Raw genomic sequence first — 24875 nt, forward strand, 5'->3', positions numbered from 1 at the left:
TTCCTCAGACTTGTTTTTACATTTCGTTAGACTTGTTTTTACATTGCGTCTACACTCTGCTCAAATGCCAACAGCTACTTCAGTATGAAGTGATATTGACATGTGTTTCTACCTATTGAGAAAAGAAAGTGAGACTGAACACAAGAATATAAACCTCATTTTCTGGTTCCTCGGATACAGGAGTTGTTTCCTCACTGCTGCTTTCCTTCATGCGCATGGAGGCAAACACATCCTCCAAGTCCCTGTAAAACACGAGAAGCAGGCATTACAACATGCTGGAACCATCAGATACATCTAACACACCAATTTGCTCCAAGAACAGCAGGTACCAGACACTTGAGAACGTGTCCATCACTACTGTAATTTTTGAAAAAGACTTGAATAAAGTCAAGCTGTCATCATTCCCTAGCTCACAAATCTTGCTCATCAGTATTGTTACCAGTGTCTAAAAAGAATGAGGATTTGGGCTCATAATTTGGTCAAATGTCTGCAGTTATTAGAGCAAGTATGGTACTTTCAGATGCAGTGCAGGTGCACCACAGCTTTTGTTGCTGTAACACAGAAACTCTTACTTAAGGGAAGGCTACAACATGACAAGTGCAAACAAGTAGTCATGTACATCAGCATCCAAACACGGCAAGATCTACAAATGACACTATGAATCCTTGACGTGCAGCACACAACTCACACACAGCATGGCAACCAAACTGCAAGTTGCAACCAAATGTGAATTAGTACACAACAAAATGTTACTAACAGTGTAGTCAACACAGGGAAGCTACAGGTACATGGTTTACTGGCTATCCACCAAGATCTCAGTCAAGTGAATGTAAGCTTAGGGTTCTTTAAAATTGTGCTTTTTCTTTATTTCAGTTGTTAATTGTTTAAGGATGAGAAATGTTTCCGTCAAAACTCATTATTCAGATTTATATTTTTTATCCAAGTAGCCAATCCAAATATACATGTACACCCCTGAGTTGAAAACGGCAAGTTACGTCAGGATGAAGAAACTACCGCAACTAAAGAAACACTGCAACACATGTATATGCAGGCAATGATTGACAATCGGTTGGCTAAATCAATAGGTTGAAAGGAGAGAAGCACTGCTCTGCGTCTTCCTTCACCAAATCCCACCCTGAAACCAGTGGAGCCGTGCTGGGGAGCCACACAGGTAGGAGATGATGAGGATGATGTCAGTGTGATGTTACAGACACTACAGGAACACCAAGGGTTGCTGTCAGGGTTCCCTTTGCTTCTGCACAAAGCTGGCAATTGGTTGGTTAACTCTGTACATTTTGGCTGAATTTCTTGCATTGAAATGGCATGATTTCAAAATCGATCATCACTGTCTATCCGATTTTTTTGGTGATTGACGCATCAGTAATTTGGGGCTTCTATGCAACAGAACAGATCTTCAATGCTCATGTTAACGTTATTTCTCCATTGTTTTGAAAGTATCTAGAAGCAAACTACAAATGGGTGGTTGATTTGAACAAAATTTTTTTATTTGTATTTCGAAGAAAGCAGCTGGCTTGTTCCTTATACCCCGCAGAACAAAAAAGGTCAACATTTCCAGCTTTTTTGTAAAGATATGCAAGAATCTGAAATACCATCATCTTTGATATCATTCTGCATGAAGGAAAATATAGTGTCTCTGTTAAAGCCTTGCAAGGGAAGTGCCCAATCACCAGCTTTCTGTGGGTATGCTACCATACCTCATGAAGTCAAGGTTCAGAGCCTGGAAGCCAGGGCTACTGGACATACTGGTCCTGTCTGTGGAGGCATCGTCCAAGTCCAGCAGGTCATAATGACGGGTTCTAGAGACGGGAGATAGCGCAGCCTTCGTTTAGCACTGGTGCTAAAACACGGGGGCTCTGTGCAGAGAGCCAGGGTGTGCAACACTGATACTACTCTAGTAGTAGTAGTAAAATCAAATAAATGCTAGACTAGGACAACAACAAAATAATGCAATAGCAAATTAGCAACACATCGCATGCAATTACTACATACATTGCTTACTTTCGATAGCAGACTACATATATTGCACTTGTGGCCAAATAATGGAAGCATTCTATGTAAAACAACTAAGGCTTGCACGCTGCTACCGGTACACTGTAACATACAATCATAGCGCAAAAAGTAAAGGCTGCATTAGGCATCAGCCACACAAAATCAATTAAAGCTTAAAAGCAGTTAGCAACGTAGTTCAATGACAATGCAAGCTTATAATATTACAGCAATATTATAGCAGATCTGCAAGAGAGTCAGGTGTTAGGGTTTAACAGCTGTTAAATGCAGCATGCGTGTTAATGGTAGAAGCAAAGGTTATTTCACAAGGCATGGCATGCAGTACATAAAGCAAAATAAATCATAATTAGACAAAAACATACAGGACACAACTAGTATGCCAGTCATTACAGATTGGCTAAATCAAAAGAGGGACTGTAAAGATTACAGTGGCAAAACTCATATGTTAGATAAAGTATCTACAAGGTTCTATACTTTACAATGGTCATTTTTTTAATTTGGAAAGATACAGGGAAATCTGCAAATCTGACTAACTCAAACTCAAAGCCATACAATCTGTTTGCTTTCTAAATTGTAAATGTATAATTGTGTAAAACCGTGTAATCAATTACTTAGAAAGTATTCTATTTGGAATCCCCTGTGTTTTTCCTATTTTAAAATGACCATTGTAACTAGTATTAGCATAGGTCTGAAGTCCCTCCACCACCAAAATGTAAGTCAAGTGAAGTTACAGGAAAAGCTGCAGAGTGAAGTTGAAGTTAAAACCTTTAACTAAGCAGTTAACTACAAAGCAGTTACAGTCATTAGGATGTAATGAGGAAAGCTATATGCTAAATAGAAAGTTGCTGCTGTTGCTATTATGACAAGCCGTCTTACAATTGACCGTTGTCGTCCAAGTCTCCGTCCAATGTACCGTCTGGATCTAATTGCTCTACACCGCTGTCCCTAAAATGTGACAAAGGCTGCCTTAGTTTACACAGATGACTTATCTTTAGCCTTCTGAATATCAACTTCTGCAGAATTTCAACTTTCTTTGTCTCATACAAAACTTTGAAGGCAATGAACTGATTGACATGCATTTGATTTTGACTGGAGTAGAAAGATATTACGAGATTCATTCATCAAACAGTAATTGAAATGGTTCTGGTTAGGATGTATGCACAGTGGACTCAAAGCTTATTTCCTATTTTTTTCAAGAAATATGGTACTGAGCTAATATAGCCTGTTTTTTTTTTTATATGTACAACATCTGTCAAAACCTTGTAGCAAAAATATACTGGAGACTTGGGATAAAACTTTCTATCAGAACACTTTAACTACATGTACATGCTGGATATGTCTGTCAGTTAAAACTGCACGTAAGCAGCCTAAACTCTAAAAGGACCATATACCAGCAGCATTAGTTCCAAGAAAATAGCTGCAAACCCACAGTCAAAGACATTAGAAATCCACACAAGAACCAACACAGATTCACACAGAAAAGAAAATGATATGTACACGGTCAAGCTATTTCAAGTGTAGTCAGTCTGTCAGAGACAATTCAACGAATCCATGTACCTCTCCCTTGTTGATAACGTTGTTCGTGGCCTGACCAGCTCTTGTGTCGGCTTGACGGCCATGGATTGACGAAGGTGATATGGTGTAGGTTTGGGGGGTCCTTCTCTTGGCTGAATAAAAAAAAAAGATTACCGGTGTTAGATACAAGTCTGTATGAGGACACACCATGATAAAATTTCCCTAGCAACTTCTACTGCACTTCTACTGCACATCTCAATGTTTTAGATGGAGCATTCTGGAAACAAAATTAAGTGTTTAAGGGAATAGGATCTGCCTGGTACAACAAAATCCCAAACTCAGTTACTGTAAAAGAAGGGATAACAAAGGTTGTAAAAAGAACTGAACACAAAGAAGAATGTGCAACAACTTTCTTTCATCAATTTTTGCAATAACACAAAGTAGAGATACAACAAACAAATATCTTTTCATCAAATACATATCACTGAAATGTAAAAAAAATGTCAACGTCATAGTCAATTCAGGGTAACAGGATACATAAAAATCACAATCACCAATGCTAAGTTAACATCAACACAGATTGACAAGATACAGGAAGGAATATTGCTAGGCCCTACCCTGACGGGATGTGAGATGGGTCTTCTCCTCTCATCCTCGGGTGAGTCGGGCGCGCTTCTCCGTCCGTCCGCACGGTTGGGGATGATGAGCCCAGGCTGGGACCCACGGTGCTTACGGGCATCAAATATGTCCTCACTTTCCTGTGGTCAACAGGTTAAAGGATATGTACATTGTATATTACAGACAAGATAAAAAGTTTATCACTAATAAAAGCCCTAGCCTACATAGACTCACTTAATCTTCATTGATTAAACTTACAACATAACTGTACATTTTCCCAAATTAAAACACATATTACACATGTACTACCTATACAATCAATTATACAGTCCATTTCACTTCATTAAATGTCCATTGGGAAAAATACAAATAAATGACTCTTGCTTAGAGTATAACATGATTTGATTGGATTATGAACACAACCAACCTTTGACTGCTTGAATCTACTCTTCACACTCCTGGCTTGTTCCTTTGCAAGTTTGGCCACATCCTTTCCCTGAAAAGAAAAGCTATGTCTTAAAACCCATTACCGGTGTAATATAACCAGCTGCTGCTGCGCCGCGTGCCTGCGAAGCTGGTGTGTTATGCCGAAGGGCGGTTATACCGGCTATATAGATACAGATACCTTGATATTACTGTAATGTATAGTACACACCTATAGTGTTAATCTCCTGCTTGCAAATCAACATACTTCATGCCCAGCACATGCAATGTACAAAGGTATGTGCATTTCTGTTACATGTTACATGTACAATCGAGTAAAATGCGACTTTGGAGATCAGCTTCACAATAAGGATATTGCGCATCTACAATGTAACATGCAACATTCAAATGTAATAAACATTATTTCAAAATGAATAGAATAGTAAAGGGATGCACTTACAGTGCTAACCATGCTTTTGACTGCAGGTTTTGCCTACACATTGAAAAAAAGAGAAGCACTTGTCATTCTACAATTGTCAAATATCTGCATTTCGAATGCAAAAAATGCATTCACAAGCTGCAAAAATGCCATCTTTAATGCACTTTCTTGCCAAACAACTCGTAAAAGATATGTTTACACTAATTAGATCCAGATATATTGAATTTCGTATTTATTTCAAATCTACAAAAAATAATCACTTATTGAAGCCGCATCAGTGCTTACCTTTTTCCTAACCCCTTTTAAGATGTTACCTCCTTCTTTCTTGACACTGTTCAGCCATGCTGTGTATGTTTTGATGCTGCCTGTAACATGGTATAGAACAGAACATTGTTAGTGTCAACACAAGCCGTTCAGAATAGGATAAAGAAATATCTGCAGTAAATATTCTGATGGATACAAGGTACTTTTCATTTGTCATTCCCATAGTGAGCAAGAACACCAGTCCAATGGCAAGTGAGTAAGGTGCGTGCCTTGCATTTGGTAGGTCCTGAATTCAATCCCTGGCAGATTCATACCAAATACTACAATAAAGGTACATTGCTTTTTCTGCTCAGCACTCAGCATTTGGGACTTCTACACACAACTACCTGTGGACTAGACATAGCCCCTACTGCAGTGATTGCACAAAGTTGTGTGGCCAAGGGCTACTGAAGCTAAGATTGGTACCACTCCATGCACCATATGGTGAGGGAAGAAAATTACCTAGCCAATAATTGATACTAATTGTGTGTAAGAGAGGTTTTACCTTTACTGTAGTCTACAAGGTTGATCTCCTCTTCAAACACGTCACTAAATCCCTGCCCAGAGTTCAGTAGGTCCAGCCTACCATCTATGAACTGTAAAGAAAGGAATTATAGGAACATTTAAATCACTAATTCCAACGTCTATTTCAAAATGGCAAACTGAAATTATCAGCACATGTAATCACTAAACAGTGTTGTGCGAAGTCCAGTGATTAGTGACACTGACAACGAGTAGTGAGTTAAAATCATGGCTGTGTTGCTTAATAATGATGCAGGCACTGGAGGGGACTAAGATGGGGCATTTAACCCGTGGTTTCATTGTTCATTGTCCTTGTCAAAAAAAAAGGACCCTTAAGGAGATTTCCCAGTACAATAAATCTGTAAATACTGTACACAAACTTAGCAAACACATGACTGAGGCTCATGCTCAGATTTTAAACACACAGACCACAACAGAGATTTTCTCTTGGAACTGCTGACCTGTTTGAAGAGTTGCCCTTGTATGACATTGGTCAGGAACTCTTTGGAACTGTTAGATCTGGATGAGATGAATGCCTCTTCACTAAAGGTAATTTCTTCTCCCTGTGTAGACAAACATATTATCTGTCATTTCCAAATAAGTGGTAATATAACTGCACAGCACAAAATGGACTAGAATATTATAAAATAAACATAATCTCCAGAATAATTGGAGTTGATCATCTTAATGACAGTGTTTTACCAGAAATACAATTCCCAAGCTGAAAACAAAATGAAACACTCGTACATATTATGACTCATGCATGTTAACAAATATTTACAATCTTTTAATATAACTTTTACATACTTGCACCCCAATTTTCTATAGCTGACATTTATTTTCTTCTTTTACATGGCATTTCCAAGTATAGTGTACAGAACATCACTACAATTTCATTCATGAGAATGCATACAATAATGTAGAATATACTTACAGGTTTGAATCTGAGAGCGTCCCTGTAGCCCCCTATGAGATGGACCATGGCTCTGAGGTAAGCCTTTGCCACTCCCTCACCCTGCATAGTACCTGTCTTCTTTAGTTTACTCTTGAGAGATGACATCTGTACAGAACATAGACGAGAAAACTGCCTTTAAGAGCATAAAATAAACAGTACATGTGATGGATGCAAAAATTGCTCAGATGGTGAAGCTACATTGTATCATAAAACATACAAACGTAGCACACATGAATGATCAGAAATGACTAGATAGGAATCAGAATTCTGACTCCAACCAACTGGGGTCTGCATGCATTTTCTAAACCCAACCCCACATTTCAGGTTATTTGGCTTGTACATGTATAACAGAGTGCTTCATCAATGAAAAACCCTGGGCTCAGCATGCAAGTTGTGCTTTTATCACTGATTGAGGTATACTTTTGGCTATACAATTTTTACCAACTATTCTAGAGCTGGAGGGATGTTCCAAAATAAATGTAGAGAATGAAATGCCCATGTCTAACTTACCACATCATGAGGCAGTGTTTGTAGGTCATCAAAGGGAGTGTCCAAAGTGTTGCTGTCAGCATTAAACACAACAATGTCCTCCACACCTGGCATACTCTGCACTTTCTGTCAATGGATGGACAAAATGTGAAACAGAAGTTGAATTAATCAGAATATTAAGGCACAAAGACAAATTGACAGATGGATAAAATTTATCTATCATGTACAAACCATATTTTGCAACTAGAAGGGCAACATTTTCGCAAAAATGCATTAGTCATACATGGAAAGCTATCATACCTCCATTAGGGAAGTGTGAACACCAATCAGGAATGGCATGGGAGCACTGTGGAGGAAAGTGTAAAGATTACATCAGAAAAAAAAATTGCAGTATATATGAGCAATACTAACAAGGAACTCTTCAGCTATATCTGACTGGCTCAGTCACAGACTCTCTCTCTCTGTCAGTCAGTCTGTACAGACTATGACACTATCACACAAAATTGTTCAAATTAAATACAAAATGCATAAGCTTACAAAATACCAATTCACTAAAGCCATGTTAAAGCCATGCAAATGTGTCCAGATACAGATAAATGTAAAGGTAGTCCCATTGCCTTTAACCCTAACTGTTACGCAAACAGAAAGTTGACAAGCCTACTAAGCCATGATACAAATGTAGGACAGGGTTGGACAAGTTTTTTAAAATTCACTTGTCCTATCGGGCAAGCACATACAAAACTTACTTGCCCGAACCAACTTTTCACTTGCCCAAAATTCAAATGACTGTCACTTTTATATGCATTTTCACTTCCAGCAATGGAATTCTTATTATTGTCTCTATTTTTCAATGTTGACCCTTGCTTGATGTCATCACTGTAAAAGGTAACATTGTATAAAATCTCACTCAATGGAAAAGTCTTACTTGCCCGATCAGGCAAGTACGGTAGGTCATGCACTTGCCCAAACAGCACTTTCACTTGCCTGGAACAATGGGGCTAGTGGACTTGTCCAACCCTGTAGGATACCTCTGAATGGCTCAGAATGACAACAGACTTACCAGCAATAGTCCAGCAGGTGTGGTGGTATGACTGGGATGTACACATGTTGCCTGTGGAAATCAAATACATGTAATCATGAGAAAGATATGCTACGAAATGGACCAAGAGAAATAATACTTGTATACACAGGAAAGTTTTTCAGCTCTCATTATAGACCAATCCTATAGACCATCCACCTCTGTCAAAAGGTAGAAATGCTATTATAAATTCGTAAGAATGCAAATATATGACAGGCATTCAGCCACTCTCTCATTGATCAAACCTCTAATTGTAATCCTCTCATTGGTTGATCTGATAATTGTGACGAACAGCCAGGATTGATCAATCATACAAATTGTCAGGATTGGTCAATCATACAAATTGTCAGGATTGGTCAATCATACAAATAATATCTGATAGGTTATTTTTAATACCAAAACAGAAATTTTGAAGCAGATGTTCGAAATCCATGAATTCTCCACAGCATGCAGCTTACCAGTAGAGGGGGTAGAGTAATGATGTTGCGCCATGGACAATTGCAGTCAACTGTGTGGAGAAACAATATCACAAGTTACCATACTACACAATCATGCGTATACCAGAAAATCTGTTTGACCATTACTACGACATGTATACATGTATCTAGTAGAAATATTTTGTCAAATGGTATTTCAAAGGTAAGATACATCTAAGGCAAAAAAAGCTCTGCATACTTACATCGACATGGATAATAAGTTATATAACCATGAAGGTGATGAGCAAACATACCTGCTACATAACACATGTTACAATGTCACAATTTATTGAAAAGGGTACTACACTATCTTTCAAGTTTTTCTTAATAATACTTACTGTGCTTAGCTTGCTAGATGTGATGAGTATTCTTCTCTCATACAACATACTGTAAATTATGAGACATCATTGTTAAAAAATCACAACCCAAATAAATCTAATTAAAAAAAAGAGATAACACCAACAACTGAAACACACAGTATAACACGTATATACATGTATGTGGAAGAGCCTGTCAGTCAATTATTGAACTAATTAGTCAGTAAAATACACACGAGGACACACACTGAATAAGGAATAATGTCATTGTCTACTAGCTGATGGACAGCATTAAGCAACCTCAGCACTGTGAAATATCAAAAGCTCATTTCATCATAAAAGTAGCAGCTGTATGTCAATAAATTACAATCAGGACTGGTTGTGTACTACAACTGCACGCATCAGATTACATGTACAAATGTACTTGAACTTCATGGATCAATTTTACATTTGTAGGTATCAATAGCACAAATATGCATACTATTGCTCTTTCCATTTTTAATCATACTTGACTATTGCTTACCTTGAAAAGATGTGAAGCATATTGATAGGTTCCACCGCTACATAGTACTCTGTCAGATTTCTCTGCAATGAAAAAAGTGCACATAGCTTCTGGTCATCAAAGTACTTAACACTGTTAGACACATACAAACTAGGTGTATTTCTCGGTCAAATTTTCAACAATGACAGGAGAAATGACATGGAAAATGTCTGTCCTTGGGTACCTTTCTTCCAAGGATAATGTTTATGTAAATGCACATTTACAGTATATACATTGTATTCCGCAAGGACAGCACCCTGTTGTAATACTGACTCGTATGAACATGACATTGACAATTATGGAAAGATAGGCTGACTTTGCTGCTTGACACTGTGGAGCCTGATATTGGTAATACCGATGACTGTCGTTAATTCAGTCAGCTAGCTATAGGTTATTTGCCAGTGGTGCAGATTGGAATGAAAACAATATCTGATTCAGTAAAATACCCCTCCTTGGGGCTAAGTAACGAAAATGTAAAAATGTGGTCTTACATTTTCTGGTATGGAAGGAAGACGACTTGAGTCAGGACATGTAAAGGAGAAGTCCTGTGGGGTGGAAAGATGATAACATGGTAAGATGATTTTCCTACATGTAAGCTCAATGAAACATTACTGATATAATGTATATTGGTTATGAACAATGCTGGTGACACCCAAGGTTGGCACAAAGCATGCACACGATTTTCTTTTGTTTCCTTATCTATGAAGCAATTTGAAAAATACTTCAAGTTGTTACTGATAATGCTTAGCAGAACAGCATTTTCCAATGCGGTTAAACCTGTGCAAGTGACCACTTTGACACCAAAGGACCACCTGGCCAAGAAGTAGTTTCCAGTCATTCTACCCTGATGATGGTGTCTGATAGACATAGAAACGTTGGACATAAGTTACTCCTTGGTTGTGACAAAAGAACCTTACTATATAGAAAAGTATATGTCAACAGGTCAAATACAAAATACAAAATACAAAGAGGCTCCGGTGCCCTACCAGGCCAGGCTGTTTGGGGTGAATGTTGACTAATGTGTCTGGATCAGGAACCCTGTGTGTGTACACTGCCTCAAGGATCGAGGAGATGTCTTGTTCCTGTGTGCAAAAGAAACAGGCCTCAGACTCAGAGTCAAGGCTAAACATGGCGGAAATTCTGCATACTGCACATTTTTATCTCCTACAGTTGTTACATACTACCCACATACATGTACACACAAACATAGCAAATGTACTACAAATCAGAAATGAACAAAGTACACATTAACTTCTTATATACTCTTTTACACAATTGTGACAGCATGCCATCTGAGCTGCTGGGTTTCCATTGATAATTCTGTGCAATCTCAGTAGTTTTCTTAATTTCTAAAACACTAACCCCGAATCAGCACCAAGGACAGTACTCATATGTGGTAAAAATCTAAATTTCACTAGGTATTTCAAATGGATGGATGTACATGTAGGAGTCAAATTTCTATAAATTTGTTACTGTCAGTGAAACCTCATCCAAGGATAGAATATTGAATAATCACAAATTATAGTTACCCTATTTTTGCTGTACATACATGCATTTAATCATAGATTTCTTGGTTGTATGCAATCTTGGTTGTTAATAGTGCATGACAATTATAGTTACTACGGTGACATAACAGTGATCCTTCACCACACTACATGGAGCTAATTTGAACACTAATTTGTGACCAATTCTTACATACTCTCACACATTCAGATCCATCATCAGTCATACTCAATGACTTAACATTAAAGAAATGTCAGCAACAAAATTCCTAAGTACTACTGTAGTGACAAAACATGTTCATTGATAAAAGTATTACACCAACATAACAACATTCAATAACAGTATTAAAAAGTGCATTCATTTGTTCACTAATTTCACGAGTAACTTCTCTACGCTTCTTGCTCTTTTTTCAGACCTGACAAACATACAGTTGCTTTCCACTGACAGACGAAACGCTGTCCATCCCACACAAATGGAACCAAGACTACTCTGTGTCAAGTGAAATTTTTATAACGTGAGACATGCACTAAAGGTGTGTGCAAGTGCTTTATCATTTCCACTGCGTTTCAGTTTCCCTGGTGATCCTTTGTCCATGCATTCACTTCTCATGCAGAAGATACACAATCACAGTAAAAGACAGTGTGCTGAAGAGTGACATGCAGGGTACAACATTCTTGACACTTCACCTTTCTTGAAATAAGGAAGTTTACTTTTGATCAGAAAGTTCACCCTTTGGTGAGGTTAGGGGGTAAACATTAAAAAGTGGGGCTGCAAGCAGTAAAGGAAAAGTACATGCAAGGTTTGACTGTACCGCTTTCGGGATAATCTATGTCACAGACCTCAATGTACTACCTTAAAAAAGGCTAGAAAAGGCTGCAAATTTAATGTTGGGTTACAAAACATAGGAATGAAAGACAGATATGGTAAGGTAGAGATTGCAGCAAGGTTTTTACTTTTTAGAGATGACATGCAGTAGTACCAGGGATGCATAGCAAGGGTTACTCACCAGTGAGACAGCATAAGCAACATCATCAGACCTCTGATGTACACACATGTCATGGACAGACAGAGGGGAGAGCAGTCAAAACATTGCACTAATCGTCATACCAGTACCCAGAGTTAGTACATGTATACACACCTCATTACAACAATCACATCAAATTTCTGGAGCAGAGAAAATCACAGACTACTTTCCTGTTAGAAGGTTAATCAAGTTATGTGAAATATCTTTAGTGTCAAACATCTGTAACGCATTTCCAATTTTCAGAATCTAGAGAAATTGATGACAGTAAAACAGAAAACTAGGGAAAAAAATGAAAGTAGAGCAAGATATGACAATATATTTGAAAAATAGCAGTTGGGAACAATAGTAAATTTGCTCCAACTAACTTAAGCCAAATCTGACATGAAGGTAAGATATTGTAGAATGAAAAAGCAAAATCAGGTCTGAACCAAAGAGGATTACATTTACATGCATATACAATGTACGTACACGTACATGTACATGTATAATTAACCAATGGCCTATAATAAAGAAAAACTTTCTATGCTAAATAATGAGGTTATGCACTAATGAAATTTTCCAAGAATTGGTCTTTATATTTTCATTAGGTACTGTACATGTACTAAATCACCAGCTATTTGATGTGAGTGTAAAATGAGGAGTGAAGTACCAACTAGAGTTCCCGTACTCCTAAAACCTACTTACCTACGGTGTTAAAAACTTACCAGTAAGTGTCTAACCGTAAATGTAGTCACCCCCTTTGCACACCAAGTACAGCACACACCATGGCGAGGGAGGGGTGCCCGGAAAGTGTGACATACACACACACGAATGGACGGACGGAAGGATGGGTCGATGGTGAGTAGACAAGAATAAAAACCAATCAGAGGGGAGAAGAGGAGCGGGTGGGCCGCAGGATTAAATTTCACAATCTCAATAGAGCTATTGGTTGGTGAATTTTGAGCAGTTGGTTACTAAGAAACAATTTAAGAAACAAAGAATAATCACCACATTTTTACAATGAATCATAGCATTAACTCTGGGAATACCACTTCAAGAAAAAGTTGTGAAGAAGGTAAAGTTATTTACAAACAATACAATTTTCAATCAAAAATAAAATTTGATAATGTATAATATCATATATATGAGCTCCACCCAGAGCAAATGAAAAGGAAAGCAATTAAAAGCAAAGCAATGCTGACTATAAATGCATTAAAATGGTCAGTTAGAGCAATGGTAAGCAATGACAATATCTTTAGGAAATGCAGAGGAAATATCATGATGTGTGTAATGAAGAAGAGGATGGGTTAGTTCTGAACCTTTCACACAAAGAACTTTTCTGGGCTTGTTTAATGTTAACTTTTGGATAGCATGGTAAATTTAATGTTTGTCTTGAGCTTCAACCCATAATTCATCTGTGTATGCATGTAGTAATTTACAGTGGTCTCTTTACATTTGTATTCAACAATTTTCCAAACTTCAAGGGCAGGATAGCCCTGCAATGTAAGGAGATATCTTTAAGTGTCTAGCTTCAAGTATATCTAGTATTATAGAACATATCACTTGCTGAGCTTGTTAGAACAAAGAGGCTGAATGTGTAACTACTGCAACAGGAAAGAGGCAAGAAGCAGATAAGCTTGGGAAATTCATCTTTTTTCTTCAGTTTGAATAAGTTCATTTTTTTTATCATAGTTATTCAGAAGATCACCCTTGAAAATATGTTTTTGGAAAAATAGTTTGTGAGTCATGGTGAGATTTCTTGACCTCTGACAATAAAGTAGCTTTCCCTGGTATGATTGTGATACAAAATAATGCCCTGATGTCACTTGAAACTTAATGTTGAGCATTGCAACGACAGGTTGTTAGTGGGGCAGATTGTGCATCCACACACAGACTCCTCAAACAACTGTCATACACACTGTGTACTACATAGTGCTGGTGGGTCAGTAGACACCGTATAACCCTTGCATGACACCCTGCAAATGTTAGTTGCACAGCCAACATTTGTTGACTTGAGACAGTCTACTAGTACTGTACTACAGTCAGCTAGTGTGCCTAAAACTACAAGGATACTACTACCATAAATGTGCAAGTAAGTGAAAATAACCTTAACCCAGCCTGCAAGTATAGACATGCTAGAAAAAATATTGCAGTCAAATGTGAAAAACATAATATTACACAAAAAGAAACAAAATTGACTCTCCAAAACTTTGGCACAATGGCTGATCAATACTTTCAAATTTTGGGTCTTGATAAAAGTAAGTAAAAACACACTGCTTGCCTTTGAATAATGTCATTCTTTGTACATGTATGACAGTATGTATTGTCAACATACTGTAATAGGAAATTCAACAGTAGTACTCTGTTTAATATTCCATTTCCAACAAATGTAAATTTACTTTAAAATATATTTCACTGCCCTTTTTTGAATGCTGACAATACACTTTGTCTGATCGGTCATTTCCAATGTATTTCTGTTTGAATTTGTTGAAATCTTTATAGAAAAACATTGAACAGTCCCAAACACCCATCACCTGATGCATAGTGTTTTAAAAGGGCCAAAAAGATACACGTATCTGCTTTGCTGTTTTGTGTGCACACAAAGCTATCTAAATTTGTCATCAAAGCTTATAGTATACGAAAAAGTACTTTTGGACGAGAAGATCATCAATCTTTTGTTTATCTGTCAAAAGTCATCACACTCACCTGTTTTCTTAGTAGCAGCTCCCCTAAAGTGTTCAGCAGCTTGTAATAGATCTCAAACCATGGCAGGTAGCTGGGTAAACAACACATTAAACTGCATCACGGGGTGGGGAGAGACAACATGGAACAAGTACAGTAAAAAGTTCTTGCTACTTAATGTATATCCATTACATAATGAACACACGTGTAAGGTTGCATGTTCATACTTGGTGTCCCTAATACAGTCCTACATGTAGGTGAAAATACTCTAAACTACTACCATACCTGTTATTTTGGAACACATTTTGACCATTCTAAATGATGCAGAAATAGTGAATACTAAAATAGTAAAAATGCACCATTCTAACTTAAAATTCTCCAAAACTCTGTATCATGGAAGGTAGATGCAGTTGGACCACCTACAATACTCAGGCCTGTAGTGCTCACCACACACAAAATTTGGACTCCTTATAAGAAAATCCTAGCTACAAGCTTGTAGATGACTTTATGTAACAGTATCCGGAGCTGACCTGAGAATGCATAGGCACGACCGTGTGCCAGGGGAGTGTCGACAGAACCCGAAGCGCTGCTTACTGTCGATGTCGGTCAGCACGAATGTGAAGTGTTGGCCACTGACTGGGGTAGTGCTATGTGGTAAGAACACACTAGTTACTAAAGATAATATGGAATTTTATGTCTGTGACGCGAAAACGTTCCATACGGGTGTTCCGGACCGGCTGGTAACTTTCCGTACGGCCCGGGGTTATCACATGGGCTCCATTCGAATAAATCAAACTGTTTCGAGTGGGCCGAGTACGGCGCCATCGAAAGTTCGAATACCTGATTCGGGCGTTGGAACATTACTGTTGCAACAATTTTTTTTCGAGGGCAACAAATTTATTCAACTTCTGGCGCATTTCGCATCAAAACAGTGGTTTTCTCAGGTGGGTATGACATAAATAAAATACAACACGGTATATTCCGCATCACCCTCGGTCTCAGCCCTCCCGCGGGTCGGATCACCCTCAGGCCTTCGGGCGATCCGACCCGTGGTCGGGCTGATACCTTGGGCGATACGGAATACACCGTGTTGTATTCTATATATAGTAGGGGTAGTTAGCTGTTAACTGGCTTCCATCCCTCTGCTGCCAGGGAATAATCAAGCACACACACAGACGTAATAGAACAGCACTCTATTCACATGGTTCTCTAAAACCAGGCCAAACTCCCCAGGCCCCAGTCCGCATGCGTGGACTGTTCCATTAGCGGGTGAGCTAACATATTCTAAGAAATCTAACATTAGCAACCAATAATCACATCAAACAAAAACCCATATTCCTACCCGGCAATGTCAAGGGGGAAGCAAAACTTGGGCATCATCTTCAAAACTCCATCCTGTAAAAACACAATCTCATTAATTTTTCATGAATACCGTTATCAATACAGACATTTATAAGTCGAAAAATAAATGATCATTGACACATTTTAGTTGGCCCTAAAATAGTAGTACAATAGGGTTGAATTCATGTAACTGGTTGGCTAAAATGTAAGCTGTAGTAAAGCCACCTTGCAATAGTAGCTACCAGAATAAGCATCATGCTTCATCTTAATTCAGAATGACAAAAGAAAGGCTCACTGGTTGGTCAGTTTTATTTTCTTGAAGAATTTGAGCAAAACTCACCACTCCCTGGAAGTCCTTTGGATATTTCCATGCTATCTCTGGATCTGATGACAAATCAAAATAGTTTCAATGTCAGTGATTCACTGAATTTTCAGCACATGTACTAAAATGATAATTTTCATAGAAATAAATCTTCACTCACACTCACTATCATCTTGACCTAAAGTTGTCCATAGATCCTTTAATTATTCCTCTTATCTATATTACACAAAAAATTCATACACTAGTATTTTGGCACTAGTGGTGCGGCATGGTGTGGCATCTCACGTAAATTATTATCATCTTCATGGACGTTATATTTGCAATAGTGTCTGTGTGTGTGTGTGTCTGTCAACAAGATACCTAAAACAGCTGGATTGATTGGATTCATACTTTGTGTGTTGGTGGTGTGTGACATACACTGGAAATGATTAGATTTTGGGCAACCTAGAGGCTTCAAACGACAATTCATTATATGTATTACAGAGATCTTCATTGCTAGTGGAATGATGATTTTGCAGTGGAAAGGTCCCCACAAAAACTGTAAATATTTCACGATTTGTACATTACAGTTACGTGCACCTTTCACTTGATAGATGAAAGTCAAGATATAAACATAGCAGGACATAAAGATGGGAGAAAGCCAAAGGTCATTCTAAATTACACAGAAATGAATAACTTTTCAACAGTTGTATGTACATGCATATGTAAGGTACAGATTAGACTGCAACTTAGGCACTATTAAAGTATTATATACATTGTCACAGTGATCAGTCACAATCACATTCTCTGAATAAACATGAAACTTACACACACACTTGTATATAACATGGTATTAACACTACCCAGGATCACCATCTCTTCCCTGAATAAACTGCTATCATTCATGAATAGCCCTGTCTGCTATTTTTACCTCCGACATTACGCATGGATCACATGATAATCATAACATGGTCGACCCTGACGTTATGGTACAAAATGATGTATGTGACACGGGTGAGGACACCAGCTATACTCATCATCATGCCATCCAAAATCAGTGTCCTTCTCATGCAACAGACCTGAGACTGACTCACTGAGTCAGCTTATGCTGCTACAGATGTGCCCTACGTGGCAGAGACTGTCTGATGTATGTGACACCGGTGAGGACACCAGCTATACTCATCATCCAAAAGCAGTGTTCCTCTTGTGCAACAAACCTGAGTCAGCCTACACTGTTACAGATGTGCCTTTTAGGTAGCACAGACTGTCAATTCATAATACGCATACATTTTGCCATAGCTGATCCTATTGGACTGATGAGAATTAGGATTTTACCATGGACAATGCTAATTACTGTAAATGCAGAAACTTTCGCGTTGGTTTAATGTTCGCGGTTTTCGCGGTGGCCGCTTTACCACGACTTTAAATTTACCGCGAACATTTTTTCATGCCAGTAAGAGACTACAGTGCACGGTGCTACAGCGAACTTCAAACCACCGCGAAAAGTCCTTTTTCCCTATACCGCGAAACTAAATCCAGTACAGTAATTGCTAACTGATAGAGGCCATACACCTGCACATGTATAGGTTACTCTAATATCTTTAAGACATCATGAAGACACCTGATCAGATGATGCACAAAATATACGTGCATGACTTTTTTTTAGGCTGACAGTTTCCAGACAGTCACGACTGTGTGTTTTGGATCACACTTGGCATGTGTCCAATCTTCAAGGTTACATGTTATAATGCAACAGACAGATTTGTATACATGATCTCCTTGTTTGGTGTAAACAAACTTGTTTGTGCCACCAAGGAGGGCATTAACTAACCAGGATGGCAATCAGTCCAAGCAACAAGTGCGCGCTGCACCAGAGTCTGCCCTAGAACTTAGTAGAAGATCATTAGTTACCAATCTTCAGGCAGATGTAGCAGTTGGGTTTGATGTCAGTGCATCTAGAAGTGTTATGTACATTTTCCTTGATTTTGTAGGTCTGTAAAAACTTTGCACCATCAGAAAAACATACAAACACCAACACCACCAAATATGTTCAAAACAAGCTTAACTCCTACTAGCCTGGATACCAGACCCAAGCCCAGTATTTTTAAGATCGGGCTGGGGTCTGGTATCCAGGCTATACTCCCACATCTGCTTAGCCTGGTATCCAGCCGTAATATAGCTCCTGAGTCTCTTCTCTTCTCTTTATATTACGGCTGGACACCAGGCTAACATCTGCTTGGAGACATGAAGCAGCCTGCTGTGGAATGATCTGGTTGGATCCAGACTTGGATCCAGACCATATCTCCCTAGAACAGCTGGTTGCCCTGAGGTCATGACCTCAGCTTTACACCCTGCTGTCTGCCTGGCAGAAATAACCACACCACCCACAGAGGTCTGTAATCATCAGCATTACCTCCCAAAATCAAGCCCTGCATTACAAAAATAGTCAACTCTTTAAAAAAACAGGACGTAAAGGATTAAAGGAACGAAAGTGTATCATTAGATTAAAGTAAGCTACATTTGTATAAACTGAGTTTACCTTACCAAGAATTATGATTGATAAGTCTAAATCTACATCTTCACATTACGAGGGGCGTTCAAGAAGTAATGCCCCTGACCCACTTCCAGTTGTCTGATCTAGATGAAATTTTGCATGTGTAATGATTCATATCTCTATAGCTTATGTTGCAAAAAACAGCTCTGAACTAATTTTGGTTTTTGATTTAAAGGTGTTTGACTGAGTCAGGTGTGAAATGGACGAGGTGTGAAATGGAACCAGTTGAGTGTCGCGCAGTGATCCGGTTTATGTATTTGAAAGGACACATACCAAATGAGACTTTTGATGAAATAAAAGAAACTTATGGTGATGATTCCCCATCATATGACCTTGTAAAACGCTGGCATTGTGAATTCAAACATGGCCGGAAGTCTGTGGAAACAGCTCCCAGACCTGGTCGTCCCTCTTCTGCCATTGATGAGGCATCTGTTGGAGGACCAACCTGGGGTGTCCTACAAAAACGGTGTCCAGAGCTGCATCAAACAATGGTAGAAATGCACAACTCCGGGTGATTCCTATGAAGAGAAAGACTACTAACTGTACCAAGTTCCATTAATCTCCTCCTTTGGGAAATGGATCAGGGGCATTACTTATTGAACGCCTCTCGTATTGAAAGAAATTGTCTCTTCATACTAACAGACTTGGTAAAATAGATTATCTTTTTGTATGATGATCTTTTTCCTTTACAGCTACATTATTTACTTCACGCAATCTACAAATTACTGTGCCTCAGAGCCTATTCCTTTTTTACGGCTCAACAATTTAGGGCAAGGTCATCCTAGCAATCAAAATACCCCTTGTGTGTTCATCCAATATAACTTCAGAGGGAAGAGACAGATTCCAAGGACTGTAAATTCACAAGTAATGACTGCACATTTTACTTCAAATTTTTTGTTTACAAATGTCATATCAAACCGGTGCACAAGTGTAATTCTGTAGCAATCAGTTTCTTAACAAGTCATTTTAACGTCACTCTTATTGCGTGACAAGACTCTAGCTTCTTCCGTTTGGATCTTGGACCTTGGCGCCAGGGTCTAGACGGCTGCCAAATAGTATAACCATATTCCCTGCCAGTCATGCTGTACAAGTGAAGTTACGAGTACAGTACAGTCCTTTAGTAGTCTTACTTTTATTCTTGACTTTGTCTTCACTTTTTGTCTGAAAATTCTTCTTTACATTTTATTACAGAGCTTTCCATAGTAACCTGGAATCCAGCCTGTAGATGTGGCAGACACCATTGGAAGTACACTTAAGGCTAGCTAACATGACTTGTCTATTTCTGTGGAGCCTCACAAGGAAGTATGGATGATAGATGACTGTATGAAAAGAGGAAGCCTTACAATTTTCTGGTTCAGTCACCCATGCAGTGGAGACTAAGGCCCACTTTACATTACGCGTTTCGCGTTAGCGGTAAATTTCCCGTTATCGGGACGCCGCTATCGGCACCTCTTTAGACACACCGCCCGGAAATCTGACAGGACACCCGCGGCGCGCGGTGGAATGTAAAATCTTGGTGAAAGTCTACCTGTAAAGATAGCAGTTTTTTTTAGCTGCACGTTGTTATATTGAACAAACGTTAATTTTTTGTTTGCATACCGCTACCAAGTGATTGAAAATTCAAATACGTGACTTGCATGAGAAATACAAGTCCCTGACTACGTTGTTGTTTCGCTGACACTTCCGGTAACTTCGACCACAAAATTTTCGATAAAAAAGCACTTAAAAACCCTTTCAAAGCGAACTGTTTGATAGAAGATCCCTTTCTTTCAGTGATGACCTGCTAAATTATGGCTACGTACTGAAATAACCGTGAATATACGCACAATTCCTGCAGGTATAATAACTACCTCGTACGTAAAAACTCAAGCTGCCAGCAGTTCATGTGGCGGGAATTTCCCCACCAATGTCATAGCAACGGCCACCACTGTCATAGCAACGGCCAATCGGAGACGCGTAATGGGATTACTTCATACAAAATTTGCAGAGATAGCGGCTTCTGGTTTCGGTACAACGTAACGATGTATTGCAGGAGAAAATATTCGGAATCGAACTTGTATATTTTTTTACAGGTCTTCCACGAAAATTGTGCAAAAGTAGGTCGTCCAAAAATGTGAGAATGAGACTATTTTTCGCTGACATCCCGCCTGCTTTGAAGGTTGACTGCAGACCCGATTGACGTAAGAGCCTGCGTAGGTGGCCATTACGGAAAAGGCAGGCCGTGAAAACTATTTTTTCTGCGTAGTTCGGGTTGATTTTTGGGTTGACATTCATTCTACTACTATATAAAAAAGTAACTATCGGGAGACTGTTTTCGTATCACTGTATTCTTACCCAGCGTTATGAACATGATCGCTGCTGGCAATTTTCCTCCAATGTTTTGCAAATCTGAGTTTCTGTACCCACCATTTTTTCGCGCCATATGCTAATAAGCGCGCGCTTTATGCTAAACGTCTAAACCCTGACTCCCGCTAACGCGAGCCCGACGTGTTCGCTTTATACGCAGTTTGGCGTTGACGGGGACTCCCGCTGAGCCTACGGCCGTACGCTTCGGAGTGGACGGGAGAAAATTTGACGATAGCGGGACTACGTTAACGGGAACTCTCTTTACACGGGGCTCCCGCTAACGCAGTCCCGCTAACGCCAGTCCCGCTAACGCGAAAAGCGTAATGTAAAGTGGGCCTAACACTGTAACACTGTACAGATGGGAAAGGGGGAAACATTGGAAGCACAACATACGTCATCTATATCCATTATTATTCTGGTAACTATGATAATAAATATACAGCTGGAGTTGGACTCCTAGGAGACACATGAAATAGCTGAGCATATCACTGGAGAATGGGTTTCTTGTAGAATGTGGGGCTTGGAGCAAAATATAATTGAAATTTTGACTTTGAGACTTTTTTTTACCTTCCACACACATGGCCCTGGTTTTGTGACCTCCTGATATTCTGACCTTGCCCCATGTAATCAGAGGGTAATCAGAAGGTAGTAAAGTCCAATTTAGTGGATCCAAGTTAAATTGTAATGATGAAACATTTATTAAAGCCAGGCCTGGCACAATTACTTGTTTGGTGCAAAAACATGAACTTGTGATTGAAACTTTAATAAATATACATTGTAAATTGTTCTTACTCTGCACAAAAATAGTAACCTAACTTTTGTTAGCTGTGCATGACTGCCTGTTGTACCATAAAGAGGAACTGAGAGTAACCTCCCTCCTGCTAAAGTAGCCTTTTCGCCACAAATTTGTGTAGATTGCATGGTTACAGAGCAGGGAGAAGCTATTTTCCCCTAAGATACATGAAAACTCCAAGGTGCAATGTACAAAAGGTAAGGGGCGTTGATAAGGTTATCTATCTTAACAGGTAGTTGCTGCCTAGTGTATAAAACTTGTGTTAAGGCTGGGATTACTTTTTCCAGTAATTTCTGGAGACACCTCCCCAAAGATTACTCATACTCACAGTGCAATGATATGAATGATAGTAAATATATATCATACTCCCCTTCTTAGATAGAGAGAATCTAAAGACAGCCAGAGTCTATCTGCAGTTCCCTGACTGAGTTAATCATCTGGCTGCTATCCTAAACTAACACATCCTGCTGACAGCCTTGAAGGGAAGTAGCATTCCCATGTCAGCATTCAACCCACATTACTATTCCCTTGGTATTTCCACTGAGTCATTTGTTTCCTGGCTCTTTCTGGAACTCCATGCACACAGTATGAGCTTTATACCAATAATTTCATAATCTTGTGATATTATGCAGATTCTTACAAATAATTTGTGGGAATGCTCGTCATACAGATTTCTGAGGTGTACACAGTTCAGGTTTGAATTATTTTGGACACTATAAAAAGTTTCATAAAACACTTTTGAGGCAACTCGGAGCTGTATTTACATCTGATGGCACATGTAGTTTCTACACTTCTTTCCTCTAAGGTATAAGCCATAACTTAAGGTGAACAATAATGTTTGGTGAGTCTGTCTCATCCATTTACTTCCACCATGACAGTCTCACAGAAGAAATTCTTTGGTTCCATACCATAAATGTTATGACGGTTTCAGTGAATGTAGACAAACAATGACACAATGATATATTAGGATAATTGCCATAACATGATGATTGGTGTGTATGTCCATGTCCATGCTTATGCCCATGTTTGGGAAAGTCCAACATCACATAATTTCATACCCATATGACATCATAATAACCTTGGATTGAGGTACATGTACCAATGGGACTGTAAATTAATATTGTATAGACAAACATTGGCATGACATAATGATTGTCTGATTTTTGGCTAGTCAATGTATGCACAAATATAAATGGTGCAACTGTATCATCTGGTCCTTCCATGTACATCATAAATGGGAACTTCAAAAATCAAGTTTTCAAACAATACAAAAGTATGGACATACAAAAGTATCCTTATAATATAAGATACATACAAGTGTGGGGCAGGTACATTATAAATATCCTCATGTACTTGTTGGCAATAACTAAAATTTCAGTCCTATCTTGAGACGTCTGACAGTACAAAATGGTATGCTGTATTCTAAAGACAAAAGATGTTCCCTTAACAATCATTTAAATCACCTTGAGGTAATGTCTATACAGCTTTTTTTGTGTAACGACTGCCTGGGGTCATACTGATAGGTAAGCTAGCCTGTCAGTATCAGTCAGCAGACAGTCATGCATACAGTACTTCAAAGACTTCAAGAGTAAACAAGACAAGAATGCAAAAGCTTTGGAAAATGCAGGACAAAATTCCATAACCTGATTAGAGGTTACTCTATACTAGATACAGCTAAGCCATGGGAAGTAATTAGATAAACCCATACCATAACACATACAGCTATGATGTGATGTAATTATTGTAGGTTCCCTGGGGGAATTCCTTGAATGAGGTTACCTCATTCAGAAAGAGATCTAGAGCTTATATAACCTGGAGCAATGAAATGGGTTGATAAACATGGCCACCTACTGAATTGTTATTCTCACAAATATTTGTAATGATGTAGACATGCACATACTGCACAGCTCTAGGTTAACACAATACTGTACACGTAGCAGAAATATCGTTGTCATGATTTTGCAGCAGTGAGGAGGTACATTTGTACCCCCCCCCCCAAAAAAAACCTCTTGGAATATCTAAAATTCAACATTGTAGTACATTTAGACAGCATGTCAATTTAAAGTATTCATATATATTTTCTTAAGAAAATATTCCTTTCTCTGTACTGCCTAATTCCTACACCATGGGATACATTTTGTACATGTACATGTACATGTATACCATGGCCAGATGTTGACCTCTTGAACATAAGTGTAAAACCCACCTTTGTTCCTCTCACTTGGAGCAGACACTTCCACAAAACACTCAAACGTCCTGTCAGGATTTTCCCTGCAGACAAAACAAGAACAAGGGGTCAGGTATTGGGGGCCAAGTGTTGCAAAATTAAACGTATACATAGAACGAATTTTCTCTCACACAGAAGGGTTGAAAAAGGTCTCACACACAGACAGATTTTTCTCTCTCACACAACGGTGGAAAAAGGTCGCACACATTGACAGATTTTTCTCTCTCACACAACCGTTGGAAAAGGTCGCACACATCGACAGATTTTTCTCTCCCACTCCAAAGTTGAAAAACGTCGCACACAGTCACAGATTTTCAAAAGGTGATTTTTTTACCATGTGTTGTCCTATATCATTCTTCATAAATGTTATAAATGCATAGCCTCTACCAGGCTTCGTGGTTTGGTGGTCTAATGTAGTACT

At 38.8% G+C, this 24875-nt stretch overlaps 1 protein-coding gene across 1 annotated transcript in view; it reads right to left on the reverse strand.

The window, feature by feature from the left end:
- LOC118421317 (DENN domain-containing protein 1A-like) overlaps positions 1-24875 on the reverse strand; it is a gene marked incomplete in the record, with an annotated part of 53219 nt that overhangs the window by 2212 nt on the left and 26132 nt on the right. The window contains 24 exon segments of the mRNA XM_035828562.1: positions 1716-1817; positions 2905-2973; positions 3586-3695; positions 4161-4301; positions 4589-4657; positions 5045-5077; positions 5309-5388; positions 5832-5922; positions 6310-6411; positions 6783-6908; positions 7314-7418; positions 7593-7638; positions 8353-8403; positions 8829-8878; positions 9185-9233; positions 9687-9748; positions 10196-10249; positions 10691-10786; positions 12936-12968; positions 14917-14986; positions 15423-15539; positions 16235-16287; positions 16574-16617; positions 24434-24498. Of these exon segments, the coding sequence (XP_035684455.1) occupies positions 1716-1817; positions 2905-2973; positions 3586-3695; positions 4161-4301; positions 4589-4657; positions 5045-5077; positions 5309-5388; positions 5832-5922; positions 6310-6411; positions 6783-6908; positions 7314-7418; positions 7593-7638; positions 8353-8403; positions 8829-8878; positions 9185-9233; positions 9687-9748; positions 10196-10249; positions 10691-10786; positions 12936-12968; positions 14917-14986; positions 15423-15539; positions 16235-16287; positions 16574-16617; positions 24434-24498 (1818 nt within the window).

This window comes from Branchiostoma floridae, chromosome 8, assembly GCF_000003815.2.
Source record: "Branchiostoma floridae strain S238N-H82 chromosome 8, Bfl_VNyyK, whole genome shotgun sequence".
Taxonomy (NCBI): domain Eukaryota; kingdom Metazoa; phylum Chordata; class Leptocardii; order Amphioxiformes; family Branchiostomatidae; genus Branchiostoma; species Branchiostoma floridae.